Source organism: Tubulanus polymorphus, chromosome 5, assembly GCF_964204645.1.
Source record: "Tubulanus polymorphus chromosome 5, tnTubPoly1.2, whole genome shotgun sequence".
NCBI lineage: Eukaryota > Metazoa > Nemertea > Palaeonemertea > Tubulaniformes > Tubulanidae > Tubulanus > Tubulanus polymorphus.
In genome coordinates, this window is record NC_134029.1 from 17,633,939 (window position 1) to 17,652,711 (window position 18,773).

At 38.7% G+C, this 18,773-nt stretch overlaps 1 protein-coding gene and 1 long non-coding RNA gene across 4 annotated transcripts; one reads left to right on the top strand and one right to left on the bottom strand.

The window, feature by feature from the left end:
- Positions 1-171: 171 nt before the first annotated feature.
- LOC141906432 (anhydro-N-acetylmuramic acid kinase-like) lies at positions 172-6,465 on the bottom strand. 3 transcript variants are annotated; one of them, XM_074795731.1, is made up of 3 exons: positions 6,293-6,465; positions 2,750-3,509; positions 172-2,417 (listed from the first exon to the last, which is right to left on the bottom strand). In XM_074795731.1, exons 2-3 carry the CDS (start codon positions 3,500-3,502, stop codon positions 2,016-2,018), a joined length of 1,155 nt encoding a protein of 384 aa, XP_074651832.1. In that variant the 5' UTR covers positions 3,503-3,509; positions 6,293-6,465; the 3' UTR covers positions 172-2,015. The 3 variants fall into 3 exon arrangements, with proteins under 3 accessions (XP_074651832.1, XP_074651830.1, XP_074651831.1); XM_074795729.1 differs by having other exon boundaries at positions 6,035-6,465; XM_074795730.1 differs by lacking the exon at positions 6,293-6,465 and adding an exon at positions 5,931-5,940.
- On the top strand, positions 3,875-16,845 carry LOC141906433 (uncharacterized). Its single transcript, XR_012619328.1, has 4 exons — positions 3,875-3,995; positions 4,143-4,397; positions 10,105-10,203; positions 16,772-16,845. It is a non-coding gene; the product is annotated as an uncharacterized LOC141906433 (long non-coding RNA).
- The last annotated feature ends 1,928 nt before the right edge of the window (positions 16,846-18,773 follow it).

Here is an 18,773-nt window from a genome sequence, read left to right on the forward strand (position 1 = left end):
TTGGTTAAAGTGGCAGCACCATACGGTTCACTATTTTATCAAGCTACAGCGCGCTGTTCGAAGCGAATGATCAAATTCCATCTTTATTGATTAAAGAAAACGTATTCCCTCAATTTTATATATGGTTATCTTTATTTAAAGACCTTCTTCACAATGAGGATTTTTATTGAATATTTCTAATAAGTACCGTACTTGTTTCTAAAGTCAAATTAAGGACATTTTCAGTGTGAATGACCACAAAAAGTTCGTACCCGGTACAGTTTGAATTGTTGTCAATATTGACGTTGTGAAGTAAACAAAAGCAATCATCACCATCAACTTTTGACGCCGCTGTTAGGTGCCTGAAACAAAAAGTTTAAGTTGACCCGTTTACTCAAATAAAATCCACTATCTCTTGGTCTTTTTACTTGTAGTACCGTACCTAGGATACTGTCGGTCAAAAACTTTTTGGCTCAGGCCTCCTGTGCTTTGCGATGCGTCACGTTTCAAAATACCATTTACAATCAGCCTTTTTACAGTTTCCAGGCGCATTTTTTGGGTACCCACTGAGTCCGCATTGTTGAATTTTTCGTCCCAATTTTCCCCCGTTTAATTTTTTTAAATTTTGTTCATATCTCTAGATTGGAGAGAAACCAAGTGAAAATATCGATGAACTCAGCTGATAATTAACTTTCTTATTATATTACTCAATCATAAAGCTAATGCAACAATGCGCGCTGGTGAAGTTATAAGAATTGATATCGTCTTCCCAATAATTCAACTTGAATTATTGCTCATAATTTAATCCAATCCAGATGCACAAATAAAAAAATTAAACCGGATAAAAATAGGGACAAAAATTCAACAATACGGACGCGGTGGGTACCCAAAAAATGGCGCCTGGAAACTGTAAAAAGGCTTATTACGCATTTTGGCATTTTGGCATTCATTTTGTGATATCTGGACTCTTTGGAAGTTTTGTATTTAACAAATGTTCGTGTTTTTGACGCCATAAAACTTAACCTTTACAACAATATTTTGTGTATTGATACTTATATTACTTTGTGTGAAGCGATGTGCACCACGTCATAAATATTGGCGTTTCGATATATTTCATGAAGTCTTATTTTCTATTTATCAATGTTCATGTATTTGAGAAATGAGTGCGATGTTCTCCGGCTAGCCTCGTTTGGCGTCAATAAATTTTTAAGTTTAGTTTTTTGTGTAACATAGGTTACAGGCCTAACTCAAATCACTGATTCATCTTCTATCATTTCAACAACGAATTTTGAGTGGATATGTCCCCGCATCATAAACATTGCCGGTAGATTGATGGCCTGCCGAATTCAATTAAATGGCGGAAACCAGTCTAGGGGCTAGCCCGGTGATACTGGTTGTCGGTCATTTCAATTTAATTGTCGATATATTAAAATTCAATTTATTGATCCTTTAGTATCATATTATTCATTTTCGATAATATTAGGCAAATGAGTTATTTTTCTTCAAGGCGTCAATTAAACTATCAACTTTTTCGTGAAACTGGACCCAGCAATTGCCAAAAATCGTCGCGTGTGTAAAATTTTGATAGAATCGGGAGGTTTTTACATTGAAAGCATATATTCAATATCAAGCATATACTTCACCCAGTCCTGAGAATGGCCGGTTCGCGGAGCTCCGTATACTGCCTAAAGAGCTCGCCTGAACCAGGGGTCGCGTTAGCGATATACCACTGACACTAAGGTTCTCAGTGAAGCATATACAATTGACAGAGGTAAGCTTGCATGTTTTATAGGTGGACTTGGTAGTATATGGGTTACATTGAGCACCACAGCGTTCCAGTTCCAGAAATCAGTTTCTGAATTCATCACAAGCAAACCGGAAACTCCCGCCTAAATGATTTTAGTAGATACAATGCGAACGCATCCCACTCCGCCATGGATTTGAATTGGGCATCACGATACTGACACGGCACGAAATATCTAGTTCGAGGAAGCAGGACGATGGAGTGGTTGAGCTTTAGACGCCGAGGCACTAGTTCATTTGATACTAAGCACAGGTTTACTGTGATGCGGTGGCACGTGAATAGAACCGGCGACGATGTTGTCTTTACCACCGGTGACGTCTTTACTTATATTCGGCAACCCTAACAGGCACCTCATGCCCAAAAATGCGTAAACCAACGCTTCCTTGTAATCTAATGTGTATTCGTCCCGATCGTACTCGACTATTTTCACGTCCAATGTCGATAAACGTTCCGTCAAACATTTTACTAAAAACAAGTTATGAGCACCGCCGCCTGTTACTAACATCTTGCGTTTCCCGCCCGCTCTAGGCGCGGGGACAGACGTCGCTTCCAACAGAAACAACTCAACAGCTTGACAAATTTCATCGATAATATGGGCCACAGATGTGCGCAGCATGTCCTTGATTGACCACGTCTGGAAGAAAAATGTCAGAAATATTAATTTTGATTCAGTAAAACAGGTAGTGGCACGAAAAATACGAAATATTTGCAAAAAAAATAACAAGTAGGTATACAGCCTGTCTGAAACTATGTAGGCCTACAGTTATTTTGAATAAGTTGGCCCTATACTACGTTTTACATATTCATAAAAATTCAACTTCGTTTCAACGTGCAGAGGAGTAAACAAGACTACTAACACGTGACTAATCGACCCGCTTTATATGTGAATTGGAATTCAAGACATTTTTCTCAGTCAAAAGCTTTTGAAATGAAGAGGCAAATGGTTTAATATAGGCCTAGGTCTACCTTGTAATCTAGAAGAGGTAGAACCTCTTTATCGAACCATTCTCTGCACAAACTTTTCGGCCGAGACTGTTTGTAATAGGTTATCGAATTCAACTGTTGCCTGAGCGGAGCTAAGATTTCTCCGGATTTTGCCAATTCGCCATCTTTATCGAACAAAGCCGATTCGTTCTGAATTCTCGCCAGATAGTTCAACAGCATATTGCACGGACAAATATCATGAGCTTTGCCCTCGAACGACATGTACGCGAAACCTCCTAGATTCAGGCAAAAATCGTACTCCTGATACAGATAAGGATCAGCCATGGCCACCAGAGGACGACCGTGTCCGCCGAGTTCGATATCCTTCCCGCGGAAATTCGTAACGAGCGGACAGTCGATGAAAGTAACGATTCTTTCACCATCTCCTAAACTAAACGACAGTCCATTGCCGGGCTGGTGAAACGCCGTGTGCCCGTTACAGGCAACGAAATCGAGCTCTTTGATGTCTTCGCTTTCGATGAATGATTTCACTTCCTGGCCGATAAAGCGACCGAAATCGGCATGTAATTTGATCAGGTCGGGGCCGCTGGTTCGATGAGAGTTTTTCAGTCTGATCCACCATTTTTCGCTGTAGTCAATAGTTTTGACTTTGATGATGCGATAACTCCACACGTCCGACGAGGGATTGCCGAGAAATTCAGCGTAACAGATATCAAGACCGTCCAGTGAATTCCCGGACATCAACCCGATTCCGTGGTACGATGCCACCGACATGGCGAACCTGCAAGCAGACAGAAACCAGAGCTCAGTGTTAAACTAAACAATTTTCCCAACAAATGAAATCGTTAATATATATATATGCTGGTTTGGATTTAGGTGGTGGTTTTGGAATCCTACCTTCCCATTGATGTTGCCCTTTTCGTCAATACGGAATAGTTAAAACCTGCAAATTTTACACTCATTCTATAAGGAATCCCCATTTTTAGGAGGTATTTCTTTAAAGATACATTAACATCGAGGGTGGGACCCCGATCGTAGCATTGACATGGATGTGTTATTCGAGTAATGCCCTTTCTTTCTGGACCCCGACCTTCTAATTTTCCCGTGGATCCTATCCCGGACCCCCGTCTACAACTCAAGATTAAATGTAACCGTGATTGCACGAGCTTTTTTGTCCGGGACGAATTTTAGCACGGGACAAGTAATTGCGTTTGAATGTCAAAATGCTGGTTCCGGAAATCATCCACTTCGCTTTGCTTAGTATTGAGTGAGTGGTTTACGTGTGAGCGCGCTCTCTAATTTAGGCACATGCCAAATTTGGCTCGAGCCTGATCCGTGCTAATTTGACCCGGGCCAATTGTCTCCGTGTGATCACGGCTTCTGACTGGTAGAATTTTGACTCTATTCATTTCAGTTAATCTATATAACCGTGGAACTGTGTGCAAGTGAGGCCGATAGAAGCAAACGAGCGATAACATATTTTATGTTCGATAGATATCAACACAAATGTGTTTCAACACGTTGTAGGTGCGGCACTACCTGCTACAGCAAATAGATATCGTTAGCAGAGCGCATAATCGTATGCTAAATCATTCTGTTGATTTCAAACTTTCACAAAGCAGAAGTAGCTAAATGACGTTCCGAAATGGAATATTCAATGATTGACCCGGTATGAACTGCTACTTTGTATCCGGTTACAAGTGTCACATAACGATCACATTTAGTAGATGAAATTGGCACATAAAAATTTCAATAAATTTATCTAATTTAATGAACTAATTGTGTAAGCCATTGCTGAACTTGCATACGTATCATATCGATATACTTTATAGAATTAATCTTTATAAAATCTGGAGTCAACTGTTTATTTTGTATATATCCTTATCGAAAAAAATTGCAAAATTTCTGGTGCAATGAATTCAAATCTGAATCTTTGAATCTGTAGGCTAAGAAGGCCAAGTGCCAAGATTCACGAAAAGTGCTCTAGATTCAATAAACATGTCCAGTGAATATCGGTGAAATGTTATGATGGACTAAAATGGTATGTACATGTACCATGTTTCTCCGCAGCGGCCGGGTCATTTTTGTTAAATGCAATAAGATTCGTAATCAGTTCTACAGCTGCCGGGTCTGCGTTTTGGCTAACCTGATCATGATTTCAAAAGAAGTACACTCCCAGTAAACACTCAACCAAAAGTAGACGTTGAATCAACAGTGATATTATAACAAAGAGTGAAACAACAATGTTTCAACATCAGGAAATATGTGGAAGGCCGGGGTGAAAGGTAGGCAGCCGGGCAGGTCAACTGTTAAGCTCAGCAGAAACAAGGTTTCGTTTTTAGCCATATGTATGTACGTATTTTATGTATGTATATATGTATGTATGTATATACGTACGTACGTACGTATGTACGTATGTATGTATGTATGTACGTACGCACGTACGTACGTATAATATATATATATATGATGTTTTCAACATACATGTAGGCCTATAGGTTACAGGATAGCATTTAGAGGTAACGGTATATATAGAAAGTCGAAAATACACCATAGGAGGCGTTGTTCCAAAAGGGTAGGTTTGCTCCTAAGGTCAATTTTCAGTTTTGAACGCTGTCTGCGCCAAACTGGAAAAGTAATTTTTTGTACTAACGTATAAACTCTTGGAATTTCGATATGATTTTGCTACTGAAATTATATTGCCTCAGTTAATTGATACTTGATGGTATAGAATGGGTTTGATCTGCGTATATTTTCCAAAAATTCGTGAGTCTAACTATGATTAGAATGCATAATGTTAATGCATGGGATGAATGGAATAAAGAATTGAATTAACATCAACAAATTATGTTTATCTCATTTCATGTGCTGTTGTGTCTCTCCAACGGGTCACTAATATTCATATGATTCATATAGCTAGTGCTTGAGGAGTGAATTTTGATCTGTTTCAGATGCCACAACCGTCTGCAGTGGTAATCCTCGTTTATCTCGCTTGAATGACTGCGAGAGCTTAGCCCAGCCGATGTTTCTATTTTATTTTGGTTTCATTTTTATGAAAAAGCTTGTCTACATGCTAATGTGCACTGGCAGCTGGCTGTCTATGTAAATGCTGTTTGTAGACATCCAGACAGACATGATAAATAGAACATGATAAATACTCTATCGGCATCATTGAAATCCCGAGAAATAATATCATAATCACCTAACGTTCTCCCGATGGGCTCAACAATCTAATCAATATCAATTTCCTTTTTTCCCGTTTACGTCGTATATGAAATATATACCAGCACTGGGGGACTGACTTACCTTCAAAGCGAATACCTTCGCCGGTCGTGCTAACTATTATACGTTGTTATTCGTTGATCTTTCAAGTATGTTGTTATATTTTGTTATTACCGATCGGTATTGATGGCGCCGTATTGATTTATTGAGCGCGATATTCACTGACGATAGCAGTAGCCTCAACGCATCGGCTTCTACGTGGTGTAGTCAATTTCCTCCAGTCAGCAGGGGACAACAATATCACTGAACATCAGTATTCCTCTCACAATCGGCTACCGTTACCTGCTAATCTAATTCCTCGCAAGATTCTCGCATTCGGTCCACTAAGATCTCACCTCTTGGGATAACGTTTTTCGCTAGCCTTTGCACGTAAACGTTAGCATATACCGCAATGCCGGGCGATTCCTGTTTTATTGGTTGAGTAGAGCTCTAAAAAGCATTCACCGCTACTTCTTAAACTGTCAGCAGTGTATATCGCAGAAAAAATATAGGACAAGTATTGAACAATAACAGCACAATTAATTTCCATAAAAAGGAATCGTAACATGGACGCATATTATACAGTCGACTGAAATTTTTGTTTTATTTGCCAAAGCGACTTCGATCGGTAAATGTGTGTTTCTACCCCTACGGTTACCATAGAGACTGTCAAAGCTGTAGCGCGTGTCGATAGAAAAATCAGACACATTTTATCTGTCATGGCGCATTTGGATAATGCACACGACACTTCCTTCTATAGCAGTAGCAAAAAAGGAGTACACGCGAAAATTATCGTTTTGTTTAGAATTGATATACATTTATTCTAAAAAGTATACGGGAAAGAACAAAGTCTATCAAATTCATTATAAGATTTTATGATATACGTATGGAAAATCATAAGATAAATTCTAATAGATATTTATATAAAATCTACGATTAACACAGAATTATAAATAGGTTGTCTGTAAATCGGTCCCGCCGAGTCAATTTAAAAACAGAGTGCCTGCAATAGGAGCAGTGGTATAATCATAGTGCTATAACCAAAATCAATAGAGATCAACAACTGAATACTCAAAACCTTTCGCGAAAATTCCGCTTGAAAAATGATGGCACTCAGACCAAAATATGAATCTGTATCCTATATACAATAAATTCATTAGCTGCAGGTATTCAACGTTTAGTAGTCTCAGTATAGTAGTATGGGAACAGAGTATTTCAAGTATCAAATATGGTCGCAAGTCGGCCATCGCAGGTGTGGATCCAGGGGGGTGCTACTGGTGCAGCGGGGAATTTTCTTCGTATTACTTGTTTTCATTTTCCAATATATACATTTCAAAGTACATGGTACACTTTAAACATGACATAGGGTGATCAAGCGGGTTAAAGAACGCTCAGAATGCGCAAGAATTAGACTGATTATAAACATTTTTCAGGGGAATGATCAGCTGATTACCCTCAGTTTGAAGATCCTGGACTTATCCCCAGCATCGTGAGTGCAATTATATCGTCACCTTACACTATGCGCCTTACTTACAAAAAAAATGTCTATAGAAGATGGATTAACAGTGTATTTTGAGAATCAAATATGGCCGACTGTCGGCCACCCTGGGCCAACTTCGGTTTTCGTAGCTAGTCGACTAGTGGTCGGAACTAATAACCGAACACACTATAGTTCGGTCGTAACGTATTTCACAGTGTCGGCCATCTTGAACCTAGTTCCGAACTGTAGCGACCATGCTCAATTGCATGGTCGACCATTTCCGGACTATAGTTCCGACTAACGGACATTCGGTTTCATTTAGTTCGACTATAGTCGACTAACTCCGATAACGGAAGGTGGCCCTGAATGAGACCACCATTGGTTGGAGCAGGCGAACTAATGGACGCTGGCCAATAAACGTCCTTTGGTCGGGAGGGGCCTAAAAACTAATAACTATCAGATATATGATAACTTGTGATATAAAGTTGACAATAACAACTACAGTAGAGTAAAGCCAACTCGAAAAAAATCTTAATGAACTTACCTTTTTATAATTCATTAAAATTATTTTGGCAAAGCATAAATGTAACGACAGATCATTCAACAGAAAGACTGTCATCAGAGATTATCAATATTCATATCTTTAATTGTTGAATACAATGAGACGGTTGTCAATGGCAACTGGTGGTAGCACTAAATATATAGGCCTATATATAAATGTAAAACTAGATCTTGTTGTTGGTAGGTCTAAAAGGATAGTCGATAATATCGAAGTCAATCGAAATATAATATCAATCGAATATGGACGGTAGCATTTAATGTTGCATATTCATGTGTGTTCGTAGATCTTCTCTATATGAGGTGCAACGAGAACATCCCGAACTAATCCCAAGTTTTCGGTACAGGTCGATAACCCACGTATCTCATCTTCAGACAATGTTTCAAGCGCCAAAAGGACACCAGAATAAGAGGCAACCCTATTGCAATTATTGTTATATGAAGAAGATAAAATCTCAAAATGATACCCCAACAATGAAGTCTTCCGTGTAATTGACATTTCCAAGATCGGGCTCCATTCCACATTGCTAAACGATCGAAGTATTCCAAGCCGCCGGCGGTAACTACGCAGTCGCACAGGTATTCTGGACTCGGGGCAAGGGGTTGATCGTGCTCGAAACCGCTCACTCCGTATCTGGGAACTTTCAGCTCGTTCAAACACATCGCTAGATATACATCTCCGCTCGGGATGCCATAGCGATTCATAACCACGAACAAGGAAACAACGTCTATCACTACGAACATTGGTATCACATAACCACCCGAACTCTTGCAGGTTTTCGGTAAATATTCCATTGGGTAAACATCTTTATCGATATGCTGGATGTTGTTAGGATTACGGATCGGTTCGGTAGGATCTCCGCAATTGCCAATAACCCTTCTACCGGAACCCATCAACTGGATTTCACCAATCAGATTGTCTATATTGACCAGAATCTCGTCATTTGTTTGCACGATGAAGGTAGCAGTCTGGCAGGCTTTTACAGCCCATCTTATGCCGAATATGGTCTTTAATGTGTCATTGCGTACGGTATCGGCGAACCGACCCCCAATAATATCCCTATGGACTGAAGCCTCTTCTATTACATTGGAATTAACATCGGTAGAAGAAGACAGAGCGACCACAAATACAACTCGTAAATTTACTTCGAATCCCGGTCTTTCCAGTCCTTTATTACTGGCCCATGTTTGTCGTATCAGTGTTCTTCTCGTATGCGCTTCTGATGGACTCGAAACAAGAATTAAAACCGACTCGCGATCTTTCGGGAACTGACAATCTACATCGGGCAAATTCGCAATAGGCATTGTCTCCGGGTTACAATTGAAGTCGCACCGTTTGGTCTTATCGCGGATCCGTTGCTCGATCATCAGCGGATCATAGAGGAGCGTACTGCGAGCGAACAGAAACATACCGACTACGATGGATGAGAAAAGCAAAACGAGAAAAATTCTTAACCGACACATTGACGATTTACATGCAGACTCGATCACAGCATTCGACATATTTCCAGCAATCTGAAATAAGAACACACAATTCAAGTGCTTAATTGCAGAAAGTGATGGTAGTAGAGTAGTGGGCCCAAGGGAAATGCAGTCGTGTCTGACTCGCTGCAACTCGTTGAAACTGGACGTGATATTCTGAATGTCCATGTATGAAAACTGTCCTGGAGTTGGGTAGATCAATATGATCTGGATGATAAATTATCAAGATTCTAACTAACGCCATCTAAGTGCAAAACATTGTTATCTTTGATTTAATGTATGTACAGACAACACATTGAAACGCTTGTACGAACATGTATTTACCTGTACACCCGTCCGCCTGTTCCTGTCAATCTACCGCGCTCTATGTCGTTCGTACGATGGAACAATTGGTCATAATATGCCTCCAGTATATAATTTATAAGATGGATTTTCTCTATGGCAACTACGTTGGATAACTGGATAGCGCCGTAGTGGCACATTTATACACCGAGTAACATCACTAGTGTATGCACATGCATGTCCCCTGTCACTCAATATTTCAACTGATGTTAATGAACAGATTTTAGTAAAAAATTTTCATTTTCCTCCCTAGGGATGTCAACATAAAGGGACCAAGGCCCAGTTGTTCTGGTTTAGGGTTAACCATATGGAGCAATATTGCTTAAACTCTTTCAACTTGTCGTTAAATCACGTACGTATAGTTTTTTTGTTAAAGTTAGTGTTGTTAAACTTTAACCAGTCGCCAGATTTAAACAACTTGCTGTGGTCACACTTATTGGCATGACCATTTACCTCGGTAAAGATTACTTTTTGGTGAAAATTATAATTTGGCTGTATATCAGAGATAGTCTATACAGGAGCTTGAGCTGTCGGACGAGAGCTTCGAAAGATGCATTATAATTCGGAAGAGATTAGATTCACCAAACGGCATTTATTGAAGAGAGCTTGCGTTTTTAACAGAGCAACCTCTAGCGAAGGGGTATTTTGGTCTTTTAGATTTTCACAAACAGGAGCATTAGTCAGCCAGCCAACCTTAAAAAACTATCCTAAAATTCGACGATCACGGCATTTTTTGTTACAGCTTGGCATCCGGGCTCATTTGATAGCAGAGTATGTGGGCTATCATGTGTGGTGGATGCCTTTTACAATTTTTTCGTTTTTGGCCTACAGGGGGCGTTAAAGTCAGACATTTTGAAATTAAAACATCTTCATTTTCATTCGTCAAGGAAATACACTTTAAACTACTTTTGCTAAATAATTCGAATATCTCATCTTAGGTTTGGAGTAATTTTACAATCTAAACCTTTTCTGAGTTGGGGGATTGCAGCGCATATAGCGCAACGTTAATTTTATGCATAAGTTCATTTGTTACCTAGTTACAGCAGCAACAATCGTGTAATATTCACTTGAAAATAGCAATTTCATATAAAATATTCATTTTAAAGGTTATTAGCTCAAATAGTGATGTTGTTAATGTTTTTTGTTGATTATTTTGATATTTCTTTAAACTTACTTATAACTCGTATGTACTTGGTCAATATCGGGATTAACTGTTTATTGGTTTCTATGGTAACAGCAATTCAAATCTGCGTTCTTCATCCGTCAGGTACCGGTATTTTGGGCGTTGGGTCTTTCGTGACATTCCAAATGTTCTCAAACTTGCCTAAAGTCTTCGGCCATGTATTGGGCCGCTTATTACTACGTCTTGCTAACAATTGAATTGCAACAATGGTAACCATTGTTGCAATTGGAGAAAAATCGCGTAATTTGTCCACATTCTTGACGTAACCAATGGATTAATTGAGGATGTGTTTATCTAAAACCATATCTAATCTCTTTTCTTTAAAATTTTAAAATCATTCCATATTCGTTCACGAGTAAATTATTACTAAACGTTGTCACCATGGTAACCATACATTATATGCGTTTATTTGAAAAAAAAAAAATTCTTTTTTTCCCATAAGATTTTCTCCCATATCTTTTGAACCCTTTCACCGAATTTGTTGTATGAAAGCTCATTTTTGAGGCAATTCCTTGAATTTTCCTTACTTCTAGGGGATGATACTAGTTAACCTTTAGTAAAACTAATATTCCCTTAACTGCAATTTACTTTTTAGCCCACTTGGGACTTTAGTCCCAGCGGGCTATTGCGTTCACTTTTCGTGACTACTTTTCAGCCCAAAAACTGGCCCTGTAAGAATCAAGATGGCCAACTGTCAGCCATTGTTGTTCGCTAAAATCAACACTTTTTACACATTTTTGAACTTTTTGAGGGAAATTTTGAAGACGCTTTGATCAATTACCTTGATCTTTCGGATGTATGTGAATACCCCCCAGGGCCCATCAGCATAACAAAAATTGGGTCGATCGGACTCAAGATGACCTATGACCTTTTTAGTGCCCAAAAATGTCAATTTTGGCCCGAATTCTGAGTGCTGTAGCTCCCTACTGGTTTGCCATTTCTCATTGCAATTTGTGATGGGTATTCATTGAAAAGGGATGTTTTATACCTGAGACAGGTATTTTTGATCAGCCAATTATGACGCAATTGGCGGCCATTTTGGTGTCATCACTACTCATTCGTAGGTGGGAAAAAGTTTTTCCACATTATATTGATACCTAAGCGTATTTTGTTACCACAATCAATTAGTAACTTGTAGCTCATAACGTGTTCTATGATTGTGGTGAGTTTCAAGGTCATTGGTTTTTGTATATGGCCACCAGGGGGCGTTTATTAATACTATATCTTAGTATTTCTATATTATATTCGTATCAATGCATATTTTGTAACCACAATCAATTGCAAAGTTGTAGTTCATGACATCATCTATGATTGTCGCAAGTTTTAAGGCCATTAGTTATTCTATATGGTCACCAGGGGGTGTTGAATAGTAGAATAACGTAGTATCTCCTTATTATATTGGTACCTAGGCATATTTTGTTACCATGATCAATTACAAAGTTATAGTTCGTGACTATAGTTCGTTCTATGATTGTGGTGAGTTTCAAGGTCATTGGGTTTTGAATATGGTCATCAGGGGGCGTTGAATAGTAGAATAACTTAGTATTTCCATATTAAATTGGTAACGAGGCATATTTTGTTATCATAATCAATTACAAAATCGTAGCTGCTGACATGTTTTATGATTGTATTGAGTTTCAAGGTCATTGGTTTTTGCATATGGTCACCAGGGGGAATATTGAAATTGTAGATTGTTGAGCATTTGGAACCACTTCCCTAGTGGGCATGGTGTCCCTGGACCCCTAGTTTATCATTATCTAGGCAGTTTTTGTGGCAAGAGCCACATGCAGATGTACAAGTGACATAATTCTTTCTGCATTTACAGTTGGCGCGGCTGCAATCAGTCTTGCATTTACAAGAAACCAATTCAGGACATGCTGAACATGCATTTTTGCTTGATAGTTTGCACGGGCTATATGACGTTGTAATGCATCTTTCTACTTTTGATATTGATAGGGACTCAAAGTGCCCTTTCTTGCTTTTATGGAACTAGGAACGACTGAATGTACCATTTTGTTGAAAATTATCTACCTCCTCTTGTAAAAATACTTTAGCCCGAAATTTTCCATACTGCCAAATTGCATTATAATAATCTTATAAAGCATTCCAAGAGGCAGTACTACAATACCAGGATTAGTGATGCAGGGTTCGGATGGAAAAGCTATGCAGAAAGTGTTTGATGAACTTCTTCTGAAAGATGTTAGTAGAAAGCTGCCAGATAGTGATGATTGGGAAGAACTTGCAAATAGATTTGCAACTTTCTTTGCTGACAAAATTGAGAGGATTAAACTATCTTTCCCAGACTCGTGTTTGGGTCCTGAAACGATGCATTTCGGAGATTGTGAGTTAGAGGAATTTGAGCCAGTCTTGGAGAAAGAGCTTGTATCAATAATAGGGTAATCGCCAAGTAAGTCATGTGAGCTTGATGCTTTGCCTACTTGGATGCTGAGAGCCATCCTACCTGCTGTCATTCCTCTCTATTTGGACATTATTAACAGACCGTTGTTGGAAGGATACGTTCCCGTGTCTATGAAGACTGCGTTGATAACCCCGCTCATTAAAAAACAGAGCTTAGATACTTCCGTTCTCAAAAACTACCGTCCAGTCAGTAACCCCCCGTTTATCTCCAAGGTACTGGAGCGTGTTGACGCTGCTCGTATAACCGCTTATATGGATGCTAACAATTTACATGATATTTACCAGTCTGCGTACAAAACCTGTCACAGCACCGAGACAGCTCTTGTCAAGGTTCAAAGTGACATTCGTAACATGGTTGACGCTGATGGTGCTGCCATACTTGTCCTTTTAGACCTGAGTGCTGCCTTCGATACTGTGGACCATCTCATCCTTGTAAATCGACTTCAGGTAGTGCTCGGTATTCGTGGTTCAGCACTTCAGTGGTTAATATCGTACCTTGAGAATCGAACGCATCGTGTCGTTATCAACAGACATTACTCTGATTTCTGCAAAGTTGAGTATGGTGTGCCCCAAGGCTCCGTGCTGGGGCCACTATTGTTCCTCATTTATATATTGCCCTTAGTGCAGTTATTTGAGGATAGCAAAGTTTCACGTCATGGTTTTGCGGACGATGGTCAACTGTATATGGCAATCAAATGCAAATCATTGGACATCAGTAGACAAGTTAATGTTATCGGGCTTACATGTTCTCATGTCAACAAGTGGCTTATTGACAATAAGTTGATGTGCAATGTGGATAAGTTCGAGGCAATGTTGTTTGGAACAATGCATATACTGCGTTCAATCAACATACGTAGTATTCGCGACTGATGACTTTGAGATTCCGTTATCGAATAAACCTATCCGAAATCTTGGAGTAATTTTTGACCCTCAGCTCAATATGGAGGCACATGTTAGTAGTGTTGTCTGTGCTACGTCCTATTATCTTAGGGCGATAGGTAGCATCCGGGACTACTTGTCTGATGCGGCTGCGAAACTGTTGATGCAGTCCCTAGTTTTGTCGAGGATTGACTACTGTAACGCATGCTTGGCAGGATCGTCTTTTTCTTCTCTTCATAGACTGCAATTAATAAAGAACCGTGCCGCTCGTATTGTCACCAAAACAAAGAAATATGAGCATATAACACCTGTGCTTAGGTCCCTTCACTGGTTGCCTGTGAAACAGCGCAAAGAGTTCAAAGTTATTCTCCTTGTTTTTAAGTGCCTCCACTTGTTGGCTCCAGTCTACTTGAAAGATCTACTCGTTCAGTACAATCCAGTTCGTGCACTAAGATCATCATCTCAAAATTTACTGTCTCCAGCCCATTACAACCTAAGTACTTTTAGTGGACGTTCATTTACTGTAGTTGCTGCTTCCCTTTGGAATAACATTGATAACCACCTGCGTAATATTCACGATGTCAACCAGTTTAAACGTTCACTAAAAACAAAAATGTCCATACATTGACAAAATCAAATAGTATTATATATAAGTAATATATGAGGCCTGCCTACCTATTAGTTATAAGGCCTATTCTCCACTCAAATATCTTAGAATTCCATCCTTCCTCAACTATTGAATCCCATCTTTTCCTAATCATAGAGTCTCATTCCTTCTTCATGACATTTTCAAGCCAACTCTGACAATTATTGAAGCTGTTGCAATTTCTTCATCAAAAATTGATCAGTCAAGCTACAACTATGAAATATTTCATTGACACAAGTTTTGGTGATAATGAAGTGTCTATTATTCGAAAGACAATCATTTTCACTGAACAGCATATATCCTGACAAAAATCATTCAAGACACTCCAACGTTAGAATCATTAATGTCATGCCCTAGAAGTAAAGAAAATTCAAGAAATTGCCTCAAATATGAGCTTTCATTCGACCGATTCGGTAAAAGGGTTCAAAAGATATGGGAAAAAAAGAATTTTTTCAAATAAACGCATATAATGTATGGTTACCATGGTGACAACGTTTAGTTATAATTTACTCGTGAACGAATATGGAATGATTTTAAAATTTTAAAGAAAAGAGATTAGATATGGTTTTAGATAAACACATCCTCAATTAATCCATTGGTTACGTCAAGAATGTGGACAAATTACGCGATTTTTCTGCAATTGCAACAATGGTTACCATTGTTGCAATTCAATTGTTAGCAAGACGTAGTAATAAGCGGTCCAATACATGGCCGACGACTTTAGGCAAGTTTGAGAACATTTCGAATGTCACGAAAGACCCAACGCCCAAAATACCGGTACCTGACGGATGAAGAACGCAGATTTGAATTGCTGTTACCATAGAAACCAATAAACAGTTAATCCCGATATTGACCAAGTACATACGAGTTGTAAGTAAGTTTAAAGAAATATCAAAATAATCAACAAAAAACATTAACAACATCACTATTTGAGCTAATAACCTTTAAAATGAATATTTCATATGAAATTGCTATTTTCAAGTGAATATTACACGATTGTTGCTGCTGTAACTAGGTAACAAATGAATGTATGCATAAAATTAACGTTGCGCTATATGCGCTGCAATCCCCCAACTCGGAAAAGGTTTAGATTGTAAAATTACTCCAAACCTAAGATAGGATATTCGAATTATTTAGCAAAAGTAGTTTAAAGTGTATTTCCTTGACGAATGAAAATGAAGATGTTTTAATTTCAAAATGTCTGACTTTAACGCCCCCTGTAGGCCAAAAAACGAAAAAATTGTAAAAGGCATCCACCACACATGATAGCCCACATACTCTGCTATCAAATGAGCCCGGATGCCAAGCTGTAACAAAAAATGCCGTGATCGTCGAATTTTCCATGATTGGCTGGCTGACTACATTATGAAAGTAAATTCGCCGCAGCAATATTAAGAACCTGTCCAAAATCGGTATTTCGCCGCAGCAATCAAAAATTTACTATGTTTTATGATTAAATATATTTTATTTCTTTTTGCTGTGCTTTGTACATAATCAGGCTAGTTTTAGTTTTTGAAAATTCTGAATCACACAGTCGGTGTGTCTAGGCAACCGCAGTTTGTACTACGTTCCGGTGAACTCTCCATCACCGAAAGGAAATTCTTACAAGACCCAGTTATCAATAATTTTCATTTGACACTTTCTGAGAAAATTCAAAACTCTTCGTGGGCTGTAAGGGGGTTTACTTGAGTGATCACCAGTGAATTGAAAATGTTTTATCGTTTTAGTTACATTTTTAGTTAAGTCTTAGTCGAGTTATTTTAACCATTTTCAAAATCTAATTATATTTTGTAGCATAATTTTGAGTCATTTTTCACTGCTGAGTCATCTCAAGTAAGATTTTAATTTTCATTATTGTGGTTAGCCATGTGACATCCTGCAGGGGGTCCCTGCTGGGTTGCAAAGATGCAAGCTGGACACGCTTCAGAGATTTTGAGGGAGAAGGATCTTAGCTAAAGACCTCTTGAAATCCCTTTCAAAAATTGAAGTCCAAGTTCCAAGACTTGTGGACCCAAATGGACGTTATCCATTTTCAAACTTATTATTCAAGTTATGCTTACCAACCAGAACCATTAGCTGGACGAGTTCGAAAAATTTTCGTTCCGGAGTGCAGAAAGTCGACGGTCAACCACTCGCGCGCGCTCTGCGCTTGACTCAACGGGCGGCCACGCGCGTCACGTCGCAAGGCCGACCTACGCCCGGCTTTACAGCCATTGACACAAAATTACCAATTTTTTTTAAGCGCCTTCCTAAAAGGGACGTAAAATGTAACTGTGTTCGATTGTTGCAGCCGAGAAAAATGAAATAAACACCATCAGAAAAATAGAAATTGTAACCTTTCTAACGATTCGTAAGTTTAGATTTTGTGCCAAAAGAGGGATGGACGACAAGTAATCGCGCTAGAGGTTTTAGTTTAAGAGATGTTGAAATCTGTCCAACAATGCGGGACCGCCTCAAAATGGCACCTGGTAACTGGAAACTTACCTGAAGCTGACTACTGACGGTGTGTGTGTATTTTTGCATCATTGAATCATTAGAATTATAACCTCGGAAGATCATCATCAGCGGCCAGGAAGGTTCGTCAACAGATTCGTGGATTTGTGGTATAATTATATTTATTTTTTTTTTGATTTTGTTCAATTAATGAATTTAATACGCATTGATTAATTTTAGTAATTTGAAGTAATCGATTAATTTTGTTTCAGTCTTCTATGTCTTCTAATTGATAATTTGAATAGTTATTTTTCCTTATTAGTAATAAACTGTAGTATTTCATATCAGTGTTTGTGTTTGCATTTTGCTGTCGGTATCGAGATTTAGGAAATTAAATTTGGAGAACCCTACCACACGGTGGCCAACAACAAGGTGGCAAGTGTGGGTTACATATAATTCGTCTGTTTATACGTACATTCTCGTTTCATAATTACTGCTGTAATGGGATTGATCATTCCAAACACAATATGTGTAATACTGCTAAGCAACGCAATCTATTTATTCATTAAGGTATATGATATTCACGGCAATTTCCGATTCATTAGACGGTTTCTTTGTTTAAAGGAGGCTTTATCATGCCAAATGAACGTTGGATGGTTGTTTTGTCAGCCTTCATTGGTAGCTTCATTGTCGGTGGAGTTTCGTATTCGTGTAGCATTTTTTATGTAGAATGGTTAGAAACGTTTGACGGCAGCTACGCGTTAACCTCGACTGTTGCTTCACTAAACGTAGGATTATTCTCTTTGATTGGTGAGTCCTGCAAGCGATAGAGATAATGTGATTGAATTGGTAACGCGTGAGTGATTTACGTGTGAACGCGCTCTCTAACTGCAAATGTCCCATTTGACTCGAGCCATTTTCTTAATCGTTCATAATCATTTTCAACATCCACTTTGATTTAACACCGTGGTGTGAATTAAATGATGACCCCTGACCAATCTCTCCCGAGTCATATGAAGTCTTTCTCAGATGTACAGGCTAACAAAATTGATACCATATTCCTCATTCTGCTCAGCTTGAATGTTGACGCCGCCGGCCGTCTAATATTATCTATCCTGTGCATTACTTTTTTTTCAAAATTATGATCAAGCTAACCATAACAGACCAGGCAGTTAGAGAAATGAACTGATTTCAAATTTTATTGCAGTTTACAAAAATTACTCGGCCGATTAAGAGACACAAGGTATCATTTTATTTCAACCATGGAATTTGTCTGGCCTCCGTAAAAATTCAAATTTCTCAGCGAAAATCATTGCCACTGTTATTTCTAACGACACACACAGATGCATTTTTATAGATGCTG